The sequence below is a fragment of the Gadus morhua genome, chromosome 4, assembly GCF_902167405.1.
Source record: "Gadus morhua chromosome 4, gadMor3.0, whole genome shotgun sequence".
In the NCBI taxonomy this organism is placed as follows: domain Eukaryota; kingdom Metazoa; phylum Chordata; class Actinopteri; order Gadiformes; family Gadidae; genus Gadus; species Gadus morhua.
Window position 1 is genome coordinate 7,128,034 of NC_044051.1, and position 16,240 is coordinate 7,144,273.

The following is a 16,240-nucleotide window of genomic DNA, read 5'->3' on the forward strand; positions in this document are numbered from 1 at the left end:
ATGTTTACCTAACATAGTACATTTGGTCAATCTTTTTTACCAAAAAAAAATGTTAAAAGCCCTCAAAATGCTTGAAGGTTTTTTACGGATAACATGTAGTGCTTGTCTGGTCCAAAGACCTGGCACGTAGTCTTATTGATAGTTTAAGTAAAAAGGGAAGTTGGGATCTTAACAATCCCAAAAGGGAGGATATATGGAAGAAATTAACGATTATATTGCATTGCAAACCATGATTATTAATAGGCGTTTATATCTAATAGTAGAAAGCATCTAAAAAGCCTCTGGATTCTAATCCAAGGCTGGACACGGTGCCAGGGAGCCTGGGGTCAACGCGTAAGTTAGAACTCGCCACGACGCCAGTTGTTGACCACAAGCTTAAAGGAATTTATGACTAACCGGCCGTGGGCAGACACGTCAAATGAGAGACAACTTTGTTTGTGAGGATAAAAAGGAGGCCGGGATCTGTTAACCGGCAGTGCTTTTCAAACTACTCGGCTTTGTTGTTGCTTTTTTAACGAAGTGGTTTTAGACCCAGAAGAGCAGGAATCGTAAGCAGGAAAAGTACCACTTCGTCTTTCAATAAACAGACCAATGTGTTGGAATAAATAAATAGCGCCTGTTTCGAGGCTCTGATGGTATATTTGTTCCCCTTTTTGTTTCTAGTTTCCAGAAAGCCTAGGCTGTCGAGTCCTTCCGAGGTTGAGCAGTTGAGCCAGTGGTAGCACAACCTTTTTCTACCTCGAATCCAAAGCGCTGGCCATTGAAAATGGCCGAAAGTGTCGGCCATTTTCAAAATTAGAATGTTATGCAGTACTTGGACTATATTGTGGGGATTTAAATTTTATCATTGTATATACATTTAAATTGTTCAATACTATAAGAGGGCAAATATGTTATGCATTAAACTTCTTTCCAACATTTGTCGTAATTGAAAAAAAAGGTGTGTTTTTTAATACTCACTGACATTAATATCTTAAAACATCGTTAAAAATCAGTTCTGTCGCTTGGGCATTATACATTTTAATTTTATTTTTTATAAACCTCACTTTTTGTGAATGGACTTGCAATTGCTTTGCAGAAAACGTAAATGGTTGGACTTCAACCATTGAAGTCCAAGCTGTTATTGTGTAATTACATTTATTCATAATGTGCATAATGTCAGAGCCCAGAGAACACAATCAGAGCTATCTATTACAAGGGGGGGGGGGGGGGGGGGGGGGCAAAGGGAAGCTGCAAGTAGGACTTATCTTTGCAATAACTCAGACTGAATGTATATGTTTACTCTTGACGACAACGGCACTGTGATCCCACTGCTTTTACATAGATATTTTATGTTACGTCATCGTTGTGTTAAATTAAAATACATGACATTTGCATGCAATTTGTTATTTTGTATTTATTTGGTGGGGAGTGATCCACCAACTTGTATAACCTCAATCACACAACCTGTTCTACTTTATAACTTAACCACACAACTATCCCTACTCTATAACTTAATCAGACAACCTGTCCTAATATATAACCTAATCAAACTAGTTTCAAAAGAGGTGCAGACCATTCGCTTGAGGGTTTATTCTCAGTGCACCGTAAAAACTGGACAACAATTCACTCATCGATTCATCTCTTTCATCTGGGCTCACATCCAACTCCACCCTCCTGTCCATGCTTGCTCCTGGGTCATTTAATCTGGGTTTCTGTCTCGTCTCTTGTTTTCCTCTTGTAAAATTCAACCCCTGTTCTGCAGGGTTCAAGATGCGACCTCAATTACATTTAGCCTGTTTCCTGTTTTGCTTGGCCCTCTGTTTTCCCCGCTCCCCGACCAATTCAGCACATTCCTGAGTAAAGAAGTGTGTGTGTGTGTGTGTGTGTGTGTGTGTGTGTGTGTGCGCGTGTCTGTGCGTGTGTGCGTGTGTGGGCGCGCGCACATGTTAAAACATCAAAACCGTATGGAAATACAAATATTCAAAAACAATAATTTTTTTCAGATATTTTTAATCAAAGTTTCAATCAATACATCTAGTTACCATGATCAGATGTCAGTGATTTCGAAAGGGAGACACATTCACAATCATCTTCGAAAGGCTGTCGTTTTAAACCAATTAAAATTCCTACAGACACGAACAATACAATCTAAGCATACAGTTATTGACGTGGATGTGTGTCTGTACAGTGTCTGTAGAGGTGAGTGGGGTGTGTGTGTGTGTGTGTGTGTGTGTGTGTGTGTGTGTGTGTGTGTGTGTGTGTGTGTGTGTGTGTGTGTGTGTGTGTGTGTGTGTGTGTGTGTGTGTGTGTGTGTGTCAGTCAGTCTGTACAGTGTCTGTAGAAGTGAAAGAGGTGTGTGTGTGTGTGTGTGTGTGTGTGTGTGTGTGTGTGTGTGTGTGTGTGTGTGTGTGTGTGTGTGTGTGTGTGTGTGTGTGTGTGTGTGTGTGTGAGTGTCAGTAGGTGCAGTGTCTGTAGAAGTGGAAGTGGTAGTCTGTGAAGAGGGCCCCGGCTGAGTGGCGGTCAGTATTGCAGTCTGCTTGGCCCTTGAGAGGAGGAGGAGGAGTTTGAGTGAATATCACCAGTCCACAAGGGATATAGAGCATTCATGTGTTCATTCGTGTTTGGTTCTGCAACAGCAGGGCCTTAATGTTACGATGTTCTGGGGTCTCATTTGGTGTTAGTGACATATATTAGTGTGTATTAGTACTATTAGGTTAGGTGTTAGTTTGTTTTATTTGTGTACTAGTAATAGTGGTTGCATCTAAATATATTTGAATTGTTAGTAATAGTCTGTTGTGCGTTAGTAGTCAGTTGTGTGCAAGTAGTCTGTTGTAAGTAGTCAGTTGTGTGTTAGTAATAGTCTGTTGTGTGTTACTACTAGTAGTGGTGCTACAGTATGTTTGGGTTCTTACCGCCACAGTGGACCTGAAGTGATAGGAGCTGTGCTGTAGACGAGCCACGTGGAGAGGCCACTCATGTACGCCCTGGAGACACAAACACACACACACACACACACACACACACACACACACACACACACACACACACACACACACACACACACACACACACACACACACACACACACACACACACACACAAACACACACACACACACACAAAGTGGATGGAGGCACACGCACAGAGGAAGAGGCACGAAGTTGTCATACCATGGGTGTCTTCAGCCCAGACTAAACCAATCGAGTCGGAGAGTGTGACTCCCTGGATGGAGTGCTTCCACTCTGAAGACCTTAAGTAACACCGCACACCAGAGGCAGGGCGGGGCAGGGAACGGAGTGCCCGGGGAGCTCCGGGGCGTTACCTGGGTGTTGGAGGGGTATCGGGTGCCTGTCAACATGTCCATGTCCAGCAGAAGCGTGCAGGACGCAGACTCCTCCACCTCACAAAGGTGCACCACCAGCAGCTCTGTGGAGCTGGTGGGAGAGAGAGGGACAGGGTTTAGGGGGGGCAGCAGCATCCTCTACGTGACTGGAACCAGTGTGGAACAGAGCAGAGACAGAGAAGGACCTCACTCCGAGGGAAATCTGTGTCACTCGTCACACTGATGGAAAAGAAATATTTTCCATTCAGTTTCTCTGACGGCCGTTTGTATGGTATGAGGCCTGTTTTCTTGAACCCATCGGGAAGGTGAAGAAGCCAGGACTTCAACTGATACGGCACGGCTACGTCCCCCTTTATTACATCCTGAGGAGGTTCACCGATACTTTACCATATCGTTAACCAACACTAGTTCTATGGGGGGCAGAGCGGCTCTCAGCGTCCTGACCATACTGTATAAGAAGTCCTTGCTTTTCCCAATGCTTTGGACTCCTCCTTGCCGAGCTCATAGGGAGACGCAGGGCGAACTCACCCTTGTATGTTGTGATTGGGCCTATCAATCCAATCACATTTCTGCCCCTTACCCCTTCCCCTTACCCCTTCAAAACAAGGGGGAATCTGTAATCTCTCGGTATCCAGCTATCTTTATCTTTCTCAATTCACTTAGACTGACTTAATTGTTAAAGTTAACTAGTTAATACCACAGAGACAAAAAGGAAACGCATCTCCACCGGGCTGGACAGCCGTTCAGACAGTCAGGCGAGCAGACAGTCAGAGAGTCAGGCGTTCAGACAGTCAGGCGTTCAGACAGTTAGGCGGTCAGACAGTCAGGCGTTCAGACAGTCAGGCGAGCAGACAGTCAGAGAGTCAGGCGTTCAGACAGTCAGGCGTTCAGACAGTCAGGCGTTCAGACATTCAGGCGGTCAGACAGTCAGGCGGTCAGACAGTCAGGCGGTCAGACAGTCAGGCGGTCAGACAGTCAGGCGGTCAGACAGTCAGGCGGTCAGACAGTCAGGCGGGCGGGACTCACCTCATCAGGAGGCTGATCCTCATGTTCAGCGGGACGTACTGGCTGATGGGGACCTTGAAGCTGACCCATCCCGGTCTGGGGAGCAGAACACACAGAGTCTGAACCGGGTGGCGGGGCGATTAGGGCCGCCCCCTCACACTCAGCAAAATATGGGTTTTGTATCTTCATTAATAATTATTATTTATTCGTTAGAGAGGCAGAGTGAGCATTAAAACGATGTTAGTTAGCCGGTATTGTGTTAAACAGAGTTAGTTAGTTAGCTGTGAGCGCTGTTGTAAGCCCGGGGCCACACCATGACTCACCTAGCCCCGAGCTTCCCTATGCCCAATTAAGGGCAGGACTTCCGCTTTATGCAGCCTTACCATATATGGATTCTATTGAACTGCTGAACATCCCTGATTAACAGGATATGGCTTCACTGCAACGACGCATACGGCTGCCTTCGCAAGCACACGCCAGCTGGTGACTAGTATATATAGAGCAGGGGTTTCAAACTCGCGGCCCGGGGGCCAATTGAGGCCCGCGGGATGATATTTTGTGGCCCCCTACTTGACATCAATGTTTAGTATTAGTGCGGCCCGCACGTTGTCGTCAGACTCTAGCTTATCGCAACACTGCCCTCACCGTCTGACAGACTCACTCGTTGACTCTATCAGACCCGGAAGAAGAGGCCTTAGACCTCTTACGAGGACCCAACACAAGGAAGAAGACCTCTTACGAGGACCTTACACAAGGAGGAAGACCTCATACGAGGACCTCACACGAGGAAAAAGCCTTACTCAGTATCATCCTGAAATAAGGGAAATTACTTTAGTACTTCAACCTCAACATATAGAGGATATTATACCTCGTTAGTAGAGGAGACTCTTCCTACGACCACACTTTCTAGTATTGTTTAAACGGTTGTCCATCTTAATAAAACGACCTTACTACGTGTTGTATAGGAAGATTATATCAGTGTCTCGTTGACTGATCCGGTTTTCCGGCACAGACGCAAGACCGACCACCCAAAGCTCTTCCAGCCTTCCCACACACGGTAAGTGGCGCATGATACAAAAGGGTTGATGGTGACTAGTCCGGAGATTGAGGCAATACGAATAGGTTCAGCCTTGTTCCCCGCTTCGTGGCCCACAGGGACTGGGGGTAAGAGACACCCCAGAGTTTGATCGAAAGGCGAATAGCCTAAAGTTAGTTTAACCTCAGAGGGGCTTAACCAAGAGACCTTTGTTGGACACATAGACCAGAGTCTTCCTCCACCGAGCTTTGCTGTGGATCTCTTAACACGTACAGAGGTTAGCCCCGGTGCCAATGAGAAACCAGTATAGGGAACACCTCTCCTAGACGACGGTCAGGAGAAGACATCCCACCTAGTGAGACTGAAGGTTCTCCCACAGCCCTCATATTTAAACCTGTGAACACTCGACAGAGCTAACAACATTAGTTAGCTGTGAGCGCTAAACAACGTTAGTTAGCTGTGAGCGCCAAACAACGTTAGTTAGCTGTGAGCGCTGACGACGTTAGTTAGCTGTGAGCTCTAAACGACTTTAGTTAGCTGTGAAGGCGTTAAGCGACGTTAGCTGTTAGCTAGCTGTGTGGTCGCCTGCAGGCCTACTCACCCACAGCTGGTCCCGTCCAGGTACCGGCTGTCAATCACCTGCTGGTTCTCCTTGATGACGAAGCTTTGAATGGAGGTGTTGGTCCCTAAACAACAGGAGGGAGGGGGGGGGGGATCCTCGTGTTCATTGCGTTTACGGGACCTTACTTAAAACTACCACTATCTCTCAAATGTAGGCCGGACACAAAGAACTTAACTTAATTAAGTTCAGGATATAAAAAAGAACATGATTTGAATCAACCTGTGATGCATTGTTTGTCACCAAACTCTGATGTGATTTTATATTTATATTATCCAGTATAGTTCTAAACAGGTCTGGTGTTGTAGCGAATGTATGTAAATGTAAAAACTAGAGCTGTCAAGCGATTAAAATATTTAATCGTGATTAATCGCATTAATGTCATAGTTAACTCTAATTAATCGCGATTAATCACAAATTCTTTTTCTATGCTAAATATCCCTTGATTTTTTTTGTCCCATAATTCTTCTCATTTTAATTCTCTTATCAACATGGTGAAGTGCATCGGCTTGCCTTGTGCAAATGATTTTTAATGATAACAACATTGGCATATACACTGATCAAAACAGGACGATACAAAAAAAGAGCCTATAGTGCAATTAAACGACTGCTTTGAACAAATGTCATTTGAACATAGCAGTCAGGCTACTGCTTCTTTGTTTTGAGCCAAAGAAAAAAAAAAAAAAAAAAGTTTTTTTTTTTTTTTTTTATAAAATAATTGCGTTAATCGCGCGATAAAAAAATTAACGCCGTTAAATTTGGTTTGCGTTAACGCCGTTAATAACGCGTTTAACTGACAGCTCTAGTAAAAACTAAATCTTTTCCTGAATACTACGGTTCAACCAGAAAATTGAAGACTCCTTTTACCATTTAAACAAACATTTACGATTCATTTGAAGTTTTATTTTGTAAATCAAATGTTTACCTTGTGGATTGACATTTCCAATCATACTAAAACATATTCCCTGCTGGGTGGTTCAAACTAATATATATTTAGTTCCATATCCAGTTCTCTGAATTCAACTCAAACTCTTTTCCTCCACCAAACGATAAGTAAAACTCACAGTCTCTGGCGAACTTGAGCTGGTCATACAGCTTCTGTCCATCCTCTAGTAAAACAAGGGGCACATGAACACACAGTTAGCAGAGGGTTAAAAAAGAACTTACAATTGAATCCTAATACTCTGTTCTCAGGCATTCAAACTTTTGTCTGAATAGTGTCATGCGTTCAAATTATGGTAATATCATTATGTACTTGCGTTCATCATGACTTGTGAAATCTTTGGAGAATTTCTAAAGGAAATCTATAACCATTATCTTGCTATACGTATTAGAAAAAGTGTAGAGCCATACATTGAGTTACCAAGGCCGGACTCTCCCGTAAACCCCAGTGCAGATGCTCTATGCTACCATCGTGGTCGACTCACTAAAGAGGCTCACTAAACTGAGTCTCCAGCTATATGGCCAGCATGGAATGTTCTTGTCTCAGAGGAAACAGGGAGACGCATGTCTCCACATAAGGGAACACACGGTAACTACGTAGCTCTGACTGAGAGCCAGGGAAGACTTGAGGGAGCAGCTCTGGGGAGAGCCTGAAAGGATGGGATCTGAGGAGAGGCTGAGCTCGCGGGAGGACCACAACAGAATACCATATATACTACTTCTGTTCTTTTCCCTCTCACCTCCCAGACAGGGGTCTTTTTGCGGAGATTCGGTGCTGGTGATTGACGTGTCGTTCATGTCGCTGCCGCCGCTGGGCTCTAGGGGGCAGCAGAACACCTCGTCGCAGTATAGCAGATCGCAGAAGCTCACGTCCGGGGGCCAGTGGGTTAAGGGGGGGTTGGTCGCTGGAAGGTGGGGGTTGTTTTAATGTGTGTGAAGATAACTAGTGAAGGCCTAACAGCAGGAATTTAATTGATGTGTGTCCCTGCGTGTTATCGCCAGTCTTCTGCCTGCATACCAAGACCCGTAAATTGTGTTTGTATTTGGTCTGGTCTGACAAATACGAGCAGAATTGAGAGTAAGTAGGTCAACTTTAAGAATGCACAACTTTTCGAAACAGCAGTCACAAAATGTGAAAAAAAACAAGGGCAATTATAAATACTATTGCCCAGAAAAAATATATATATTTTGGCAGAATGACAAGCAAACATTAGGCCTTATTGTATATAAAAAAGAGTAGGAAAAAAGGGTTATGAAAATTCCTCTGATTGGCTGGGACGCCCTCTAGAAGTGAACACGTGCTACTTCAGGCATGTTGACCTCTGAACGGCTTGGCCGCCCCCTAGAGGTGAACACTTGCTACTGCAGGCACGTTGACCTCTGATTGGCTGATGGGGCTATCCTGTCCCCTGCTGTAGAGGCTGATGACTCACCTGTCCTCCACTTAGTAAAGGTGAAGTTAATTCAGTTGACTAAACGGAGGACAGGTGACCCCAATCAGAGGATGGTATGCCTGCAGGAGCCCGTGTTTTAGCCAATGGGGGAAGTCCTCTAATACTAACCCCTCCCCATGGGGGGAGTAAGGTCGTGGGGGAGATGACGGAGGAGAGGGAGGGCAGCAGACCTGGGGTTGAAGCAGCGGTGGTCCCAACAGGAAACGCATTGCCACTGTCCAGGGAGGTCACACACACACAAAGACACGAAAACACACATTAGTAGTGCAGTTGGTTAAAGGTTGGGTATGGAATTCTCTTTTTTGGCCATTTTTGCAAAATTACTTGAAATCCTTATCATAACCCACTTACAGCCACTGAGTTAGAAGTACTGACATGAAAATTAAAAAAGTCAATCATCTGTGGAACGGCCAGGGCTCGAAAAACTACAGCCAATGATTTCCAGACCCACCGAGAGGCATTGGACAGTAAGTACGTCAATCAAACGGTCGTACTGCACTCCCCCTCCCCTCGCGCGTGACCCCTTCGTGCACGTACTCAAAGCTTGTGACCCAGAGCAAGCTTCTGTTTGTTGTTATCCTGCGGTAGCTACTGGAGCTAGCTAACTAGCTAATGGCTCGCTCTCGCGCATCTGAGTTCGCTCGTGCATGATTGCGCGTCCATGTACTTGGAATGGGGGAGTCAGAGTCAGCGTTGAAGGAGAGGGGGTAGGACCATTTGAGCTGTGTATTTTCAAAATCTGCTGGCGTTTCGCAAATCCCATACCCAACCTTTAATCTTCTAATCTTTCTCGAATGTTATTTATTTTTTAGTGTGTGCAGCTGTTTGTGTGTGCGTGTGTCTGTGTTTGTGTGTGTGTGTGTGTGGGTACGTCTGTGTTTTTTTGTTTGTGTGTATGTTTGTGTGCGTCTGTGTGTGTGTGTGTGTGTGTGTGTGTGTGTGTGTGTGTGTGTGTGTGTGTGTGTGTGTGTGTGTGTGTGTGTGTGATCGTTACCTGTCATCAGGGAAGTCAGATTGTTTCTCGCCTAGCGTCAACAGGTACAGAGCTGTTATAGCGATCACACTGTAGACATGCACCCGCACACACAGACAAACACACACACACAACCATGCACCCACATGAGCAGTATATACACTATATATATATATATATTCACAAATGCAGAATGGTGAGCCGGAGGTCACTTCCTGTATCCTCACCAGAGGGCCATGGTGGTCAACAGAGTGTAGACGCTGGCCTTGAACGCCTTGGGATGCGAACACATCCTGCTATCCTGCAGACAAACACGGATGAACACAAATACAGACACACACACACACACACACACACACACACACACACACACACACACACACACACACACACACACACACAAACACACATGGACACACACAGCAACGGATGGACACACTTACACAGACGGACATACAGACATACACACACGGACGGAAGGAAACACACACACAGACACACACGTACACACACATACACACACACAGACATACAGACAGAAAGACACACGCAAACAAACAGAGAGAGAGTCAAACAGACGGACACAAGAGAGAGTGTTAATATGCACATGAGTTGAAGAACTTTAAAAGTATATGTGTTTGCGTGTGTTTATGTCTTTGCATGCTTGTGTGTGTTTATGTGTTTGAATTTGTGTGTGTGTACCCTTTACCTTCCCAGGCATGACGGGGCTGGACTTGTTTTTGGGGGGGCTGGGGGACACACTAGGATGTGTTGTTGCTTTTCTGTGTAAAACAATAAAAGTTAACATTATAAAAGGTCACGCAACCAATCTCCTACTTCCCCCCTTAAGTCCTGCTCCACAGGCCTTATGGCGGCCATCTTGGCTCCTTCTTGGTTACATACACACATCAACGGCCTACAACGGTTCATACACGCATTCACACACCGATGACGACAACCTGACACTCTCGCTAGGAGGAGCCGGGGATCGGACTAACAACCTTTCGGTTACATGTCAAGACGCTCTACCTCCTGAGCTAAGCCGACGCTGACCTTGGCTGTGACCCTCAGACTCTTGAGTCCGGCTGTGACCCTCAGACTCTTGAGTCCGGCTGTGACCCTGAGACTCTTGAGTCCGGCTGTGACCCTGAGACTCTTGAGTCCAGTTCTGACCATCAGACTCTTGAGTCTGATGGTCCAGGAAGGCCCTTCCTGGTGCCCTCCTGCCCTCCTGCCCTCTCACCCCTTAGACCGCAGGCTACCGCTCAGACTCTTGAGTTTGGCCAGCCTGCTGTTCCAGCCCTCCAGCTCCTGGATCCGACTGTCCAGGTTATCGGTCAGCTTACACAGCTGCTGCACCGCTCCCACGTTCTCCATGAAGATTTGCTCCTGGGGGGATGAGAGAATATCTGCCATTTAAATGAAACCCGAACCCTCGCCTGTCCGACTACCCTCCTGCCATCAAGCCCCTGGACCCATTCCATGCCTTTACTTATTTGTTGCCCTCAGTGAAAACCCTTATCATTTACTCTGTGTGTCAGCCTCAATCTGTGTCGAGCATATGGGTCCACTCGCTCTACTTCCCCTTAACAGAAAGGTTAGGAAGTCAAGACTCTTTGGTTTCGGGAGGGGGACAGTTCAGATCCTCTGACCTACCTTGTCCACCATCAGGAAGCTGGGGATGGTCTCTCCATCGGAGCAGATGATGTCGCCCACTTGCGTCACGGCTGCTGGGAGCAGCTCCTTCACCTCCTGGGCTATGATCCCTGAAACGCCAGAACCCCACGTCACAAAGTGACACGTAAACACATGGAGACAAGTCACATGGAGACGAGTCGCATGGAGACACGTCCACATATCACATGGACACACATCCTGTTTCACCGCCAATAGTAGGGATCAATCAGGAGATCTGAAGTTCCAAAAGCCCATTCAAACTCCTCAACTCCTTCCTTGGGAAAGGCGTTGCACAGTGAAGTGTATCTGTTTGTTGGAGTGAGCACCTGTTGGAGTGACAACCTGTTTGAGTGTGTACCTGTTCAGTGGAGAGTGTACCTGTTTGGTGGAGGTGGTCGATGCCCATCCTGGAGGCGAACTCCGGCCGGTAGTCGTACTCCACTATCCTCATCTGGGCGATTCTCCGGAGCTGGTCCTCTGAGCTCACCTACAGACAGATGCAGCAAAACGTCACCGTCAGTTTTCGTCGGCCTCTGTCTCTTTCTCTGTCGGTCTCTGTCTCTGTCTGGTTTGTTAGCTGGGGAAACCATCTAGAACCTTTTGAAACCACAACAACGCAACCATGACTGCCATGACCCGCCCAGGTAGCAGTTAGAATGCATCTCGACTCAGTTGTCATGGTTTCCCCAAAGACTCTGGAAGGCTCCAGCACTACACGTCCTCTCGGACCGGCGGTCGGCTCACCTCCTGGATGTTCTCCTTGGCGCGGCTGTCGGACGGGTGCATGACCACGCCCATGACCTTGGCGTTGCCGCAGACGACCAGCGCCTCGTCGGGGGCGTCGGTGTTGATGCCCACGCGGCCCTGACACACAACCGCCTCCTGCTGCGCCCCCCGCTGCCACAGGGGGTCGCTGTCCATCTCAAACTGCCCCGGGTTCGACGCCTGCGGGGATGAAACCCGTTTAAGAGTGTGTTTAAAAGCCCGGTGGACACGGAGAGAGATTTAAGAAGCAGTGTTAGTTTGAGTAACTTGTTAAAACGGCAACTTCTTATTTTAGAAGTTGCGTACGTTTGAGTAACTTGAGCGTCTTCTAGGCTCCCACTGCAGAGTTGGAGCTCAGAATTTATATATTTGATCAACTGTTTTCTGTTTATCAAAAAGAGGTTCAAATTTTTGTGTCAACGGCTAATTACTTCCTCTAATCCGTAATGCTTTGCTGGTATGCCTGTGTGAACCAAAGTATTTTCAAAGCAGGCTATCTGTATTGATTTAGGGTTGTTTTAGCGTCTCCTGACGAGCCAATCAGAAGGCGTCTCCTGACTCATGGCACCCTGGGATGGGCCAATCAGAAGGCGTCTCCTGACTCAGGGCACCCTGGGGTGGGCCAATCAGAAGGTGTCTCCTGACTCAGGGCACCCTGGGGTGGGCCAATCAGAAGGTGTCTCCTGACTCAGGGCACCCTGGGGTGACTCTCACCCGGACGATGACTCTCTCGGAGCGTAGCGCCACCAGCAGGACGCTGTGGTTCTCCACGGTCGCGTATAGGCCCACCACCATCTGGAAGTACCTGCACAGGTACACACAGGTACACACACAGGTACACACAAAGGAACACACACATAGATACACAAACAGGTACGCACAAAGGAACACACACACAGGTACACACACACAGATACACACACAGGTACACACACAGGTACACACACAGGAACACACACACAGGTACACACAAAGGTACACACACAGACACACACATGTAGGAACACACATAGGAACACAGATGTTTTTGAAAATCTCTGAATTGTATCCCGAGAATGTGTCAATGTCTCTCTCTCTCTCTCTCTCTCTCTCTCTCTCTCTCTCTCTCTCTCTCTCTCTCTCTCTCTCTCTCTCTCTCTCTCTCTCTCTCTCTCTCTCTCTCTCTCTCTCTCTCTCTCTCTCTCTCTCTCTCTCTCTCTCTCTCTCTGTCTCTCTCTCTCTCTCTCTCTCTCTCTCTCTCTCTCTCTCTCTCTCTCTCTCTCTCTCTCTCTCTCTCTCTCTCTCTCTCTCTCTGTCTCTCTCTCTCTCTCTCTCTCTCTCTCTCTCTCTCTCTCTCTCTCTCTCTCTCTCTCTCTCTCACCTCTGATCGGGGTTGGGTCGTCCCTTCTTCCTCATGTTGTTGCCGGTCGTCTCGCTGAAGTGCAGTCGTCCCAGGGTTACCTTGGTGATCTTGTTGCCAGGGAGACCGATCCTGGAGTCACAATCAGCCGTAAGGCCATGCATCCATCTAACATATATATATACTGTATACTGTGTACATATATATACACATATGTGTGTGATGTAGGAGGGTTGTCATGGTGACCTACATGATGGGGTTGAACGGCCTCTTGCTGCGGTCAGCCTGAGACTGCTCTATCGTCACCTGCTGGGTGCTAGCCTCCTGCTGACACACACACACGCACACGCACACGCACGCACACACAGACACACACACACACACACAGACACACACACACACACACACACACACACACACACACACACACACACACACACACACATGCACACAAACACACAAATATAGTTAAAACCCCAGCGTCCTCGGTTGCTAAGCGACGTCAACGTCTTTTGTGGACTATTTCTCTGCTGATCAACAGTACGAATGCTGGTAACAAATAAGTTGTAAAGTTATTTTTTGAGGTGTCTAGTTCACCGTCATGCAGGCTGTGTTCAGTAAAATAAATAAATAAATAAATAGTGATCGGCCTAAGCTGGTGAATTAAACAGATTGACTTCATACAAATCATAAAAGCCTCCCCCTGTGTCATTGTGTGTGTGTGTATCAGAGGTGCGTGTGTGTGTGCGTGCGTGCGTGGGGGGTTCTTGATTGACAGATCTTCCATTATCATTCAAATACCTTCTGCCATGATTCCAACTTCAAGAAACTTAAAAACATTCTGTTGTGGGCTACACAGTGCGCCTGCGCGGCAACTTCAGGAGACTCTGATGAAGCGTTGGGAAGGATTTAAGCACACGGTTTCCACACCGCGGGCGCGGTTATCCACCGAGATAATAATTTTATTTGAAATGAAAATGGTAATTGTTATTGCAACATTTTTATCGGCGATTACCGTTACACCGGTAACCGTTACATCCCTAAACACACGTAAACAACGCACACAGACACACACACACGATAAGGTGACAAGGCTCCTTATCGTGTGTGTGTCAAGGCAGACCGGTAGGCCTTCCTCACCTTCACTCCGAAAACGTTGACCTGGAAGCGGCTGACTGGCTGCGCTCCGTTGTCCATGGCAACGTAGCGCGGCTCCCCGGCCACGCCTATGTGGACCGTGACCTGGAAGTGGTTCTTCTTCTGGCACACGAAGGCCTCGTCAGCCGACGAGTAGAAGAAGCCCTTGTCCGTCTCCACGTGGAACGCCAGGGGGGGCCTGCGGACAAACGGACGTTACCGTGGAGATAGAGGAGGCCTGCAGAGAGACGGACGTTACCGTGGAGATAGAGGAGGCCTGCAGAGAGACGGACGTTACCGTGGAGATAAAAGAGGCCTGGAGAGAGACAGACGTTACCGTGGAGATAGAAGAGGCCTGCAGAGAGACAGACGTTACCGTGGAGATAGAAGAGGCCTGCAGAGAGAGAGACGTTACCGTGGAGATAGAAGAGGCGGCCTACAGAGAGAGAGACGTTACCGCGGAGATAGAGGCGGCCTACAGACAGACGGACGTTACCGTGGAGATAGGAGAGGCCTGCAGAGAGACAGACGTTACCGTGGAGATAGAGGGGGCCTACAGACAGAGGGATGTTACCGTGGAGATAGAGAAGGCCTCCAGACAGACGGACGTTACCGTGGAGATAGAGGGGGCCTACAGACAGAGGGATGTTACCGTGGAGATAGAGAAGTCCTCCAGACAGACGGACGTTACCGTGGAGATAGAGGGGGCCTACAGACGGAGGGATGTTGCCGTGGAGATAGAGAAGGCCACCAGACAGACGGACGTTACCGTGGAGATAGGAGAGGCCTGCAGAGAGACAGACGTTACCGTGGAGATAGAGGGGGCCTACAGACAGAGGGATGTTACCGCGGAGATAGAGGCGGCCTACAGACAGACGGACGTTACCGTGGAGATAGGAGAGGCCTGCAGAGAGACAGACGTTACCGTGGAGATAGAGGGGGCCTACAGACAGAGGGATGTTACCGTGGAGATAGAGAAGGCCTCCAGACAGACGGACGTTACCGTGGAGATAGAGGGGGCCTACAGACAGAGGGATGTTACCGTGGAGATAGAGAAGTCCTCCAGACAGACGGACGTTACCGTGGAGATAGAGGGGGCCTACAGACAGAGGGATGTTACCGTGGAGATAGAGAAGGCCACCAGACAGACGGACGTTACCGTGGAGATAGAGGGGGCCTACAGAGAGACAGACGTTACCGCAGAGATCGCCCCTACCTCATTAGAGGCCTACCTCCTACCCTAGAGGTCCAATAGTATTTTGTGTGTATGAAAGTGTGTATGAATGGGTGTATGAATGGACAGTGTTTGCTGTGGGACATACAGAGCCTGACAGCTGCCGTCACTCAGGCGATGCCACTGCTCTGATTGGTAGGGGTCCCAGGTGAGCAGATGACCCGCCCCCAGAGCCCCGGCCCCGCCCCCATCACTGTCACCGTAGAACGACTCCGGGCCGACGTCCCCAGAACACGCCCTCCTCCTCTTACTGCCCTGCTGCTGGCCTGGGGAGCTGGAGAGAGAGAGAGAGAGAGAGAGAGAGAGAGAGAGAGAGAGAGAGAGAGAGAGAGAGAGAGGGAGAGAGAGGGAGAGAGAGAGAGAGAGAGAGAGAGAGAGAGAGAGAGAGAGAGAGAGAGAGAGAGAGAGAGAGAGAGCGCGTTATATAAGAAGACTGCTCCATCTCACGTCTAAAGACCACATCCAGGATCTGATCCGACAGGGGGACTCACTCTGGGGGGTGTCCGGTGTGGGGGGGTCCGGATTCTGGGCTCTGGGTGGGGGCGGGGGGCCCTCCGGGTGGTGCCTGGGGTGGAAGAGGCGCTGGGGGACCGTGGGGTCGCACCGGGAGGTGGTGTGATGAGAGGTGGTGTGGAGGGAGGGGCGTGGCCGGGTGGTGAGGTGGGAGGGGCGTGGCCGGGTGGTGTGGTGGGAGGGGCCTGGTCAGGTGTTGTGGTGGGAGGGGCGTGGCCGGG

The 16,240-nt window shown here is 48.3% G+C and overlaps 1 protein-coding gene across 4 annotated transcripts in view; it reads right to left on the reverse strand.

Annotated features, from left to right (window-relative positions):
• Positions 1 to 16,240, reverse strand: part of myrfl (myelin regulatory factor like) — a 62,049-nt gene that overhangs the window by 40,662 nt on the left and 5,147 nt on the right. For 2 of the 4 annotated variants that reach the window (XM_030353805.1, XM_030353806.1), the window contains exons 5-25: positions 15,998 to 16,240; positions 15,595 to 15,780; positions 14,276 to 14,471; positions 13,386 to 13,462; positions 13,157 to 13,267; positions 12,511 to 12,601; positions 11,776 to 11,976; positions 11,410 to 11,518; positions 11,011 to 11,120; positions 10,598 to 10,743; positions 10,064 to 10,136; positions 9,582 to 9,655; positions 9,376 to 9,444; positions 8,552 to 8,595; positions 7,668 to 7,832; positions 7,050 to 7,094; positions 5,968 to 6,052; positions 4,352 to 4,426; positions 3,305 to 3,416; positions 2,895 to 2,966; positions 1,942 to 2,525 (exon numbers count right to left, since the gene is read on the reverse strand). The exon at positions 15,998 to 16,240 is cut by the window's right edge and continues 442 nt beyond it. In XM_030353805.1, the coding sequence (XP_030209665.1) occupies positions 2,436 to 2,525; positions 2,895 to 2,966; positions 3,305 to 3,416; positions 4,352 to 4,426; positions 5,968 to 6,052; positions 7,050 to 7,094; positions 7,668 to 7,832; positions 8,552 to 8,595; positions 9,376 to 9,444; positions 9,582 to 9,655; positions 10,064 to 10,136; positions 10,598 to 10,743; positions 11,011 to 11,120; positions 11,410 to 11,518; positions 11,776 to 11,976; positions 12,511 to 12,601; positions 13,157 to 13,267; positions 13,386 to 13,462; positions 14,276 to 14,471; positions 15,595 to 15,780; positions 15,998 to 16,240 (2,374 nt within the window). In that variant the 3' untranslated portion in view covers positions 1,942 to 2,435. Of the gene's footprint in view, positions 1 to 1,941; positions 2,526 to 2,894; positions 2,967 to 3,304; positions 3,417 to 4,351; positions 4,427 to 5,967; positions 6,053 to 7,049; positions 7,095 to 7,667; positions 7,833 to 8,551; positions 8,596 to 9,375; positions 9,445 to 9,581; positions 9,656 to 10,063; positions 10,137 to 10,597; positions 10,744 to 11,010; positions 11,121 to 11,409; positions 11,519 to 11,775; positions 11,977 to 12,510; positions 12,602 to 13,156; positions 13,268 to 13,385; positions 13,463 to 14,275; positions 14,472 to 15,594; positions 15,781 to 15,997 lie in introns of those variants that run through there. The other 2 variants (XM_030353808.1, XM_030353807.1) reach the window with 2 other exon arrangements.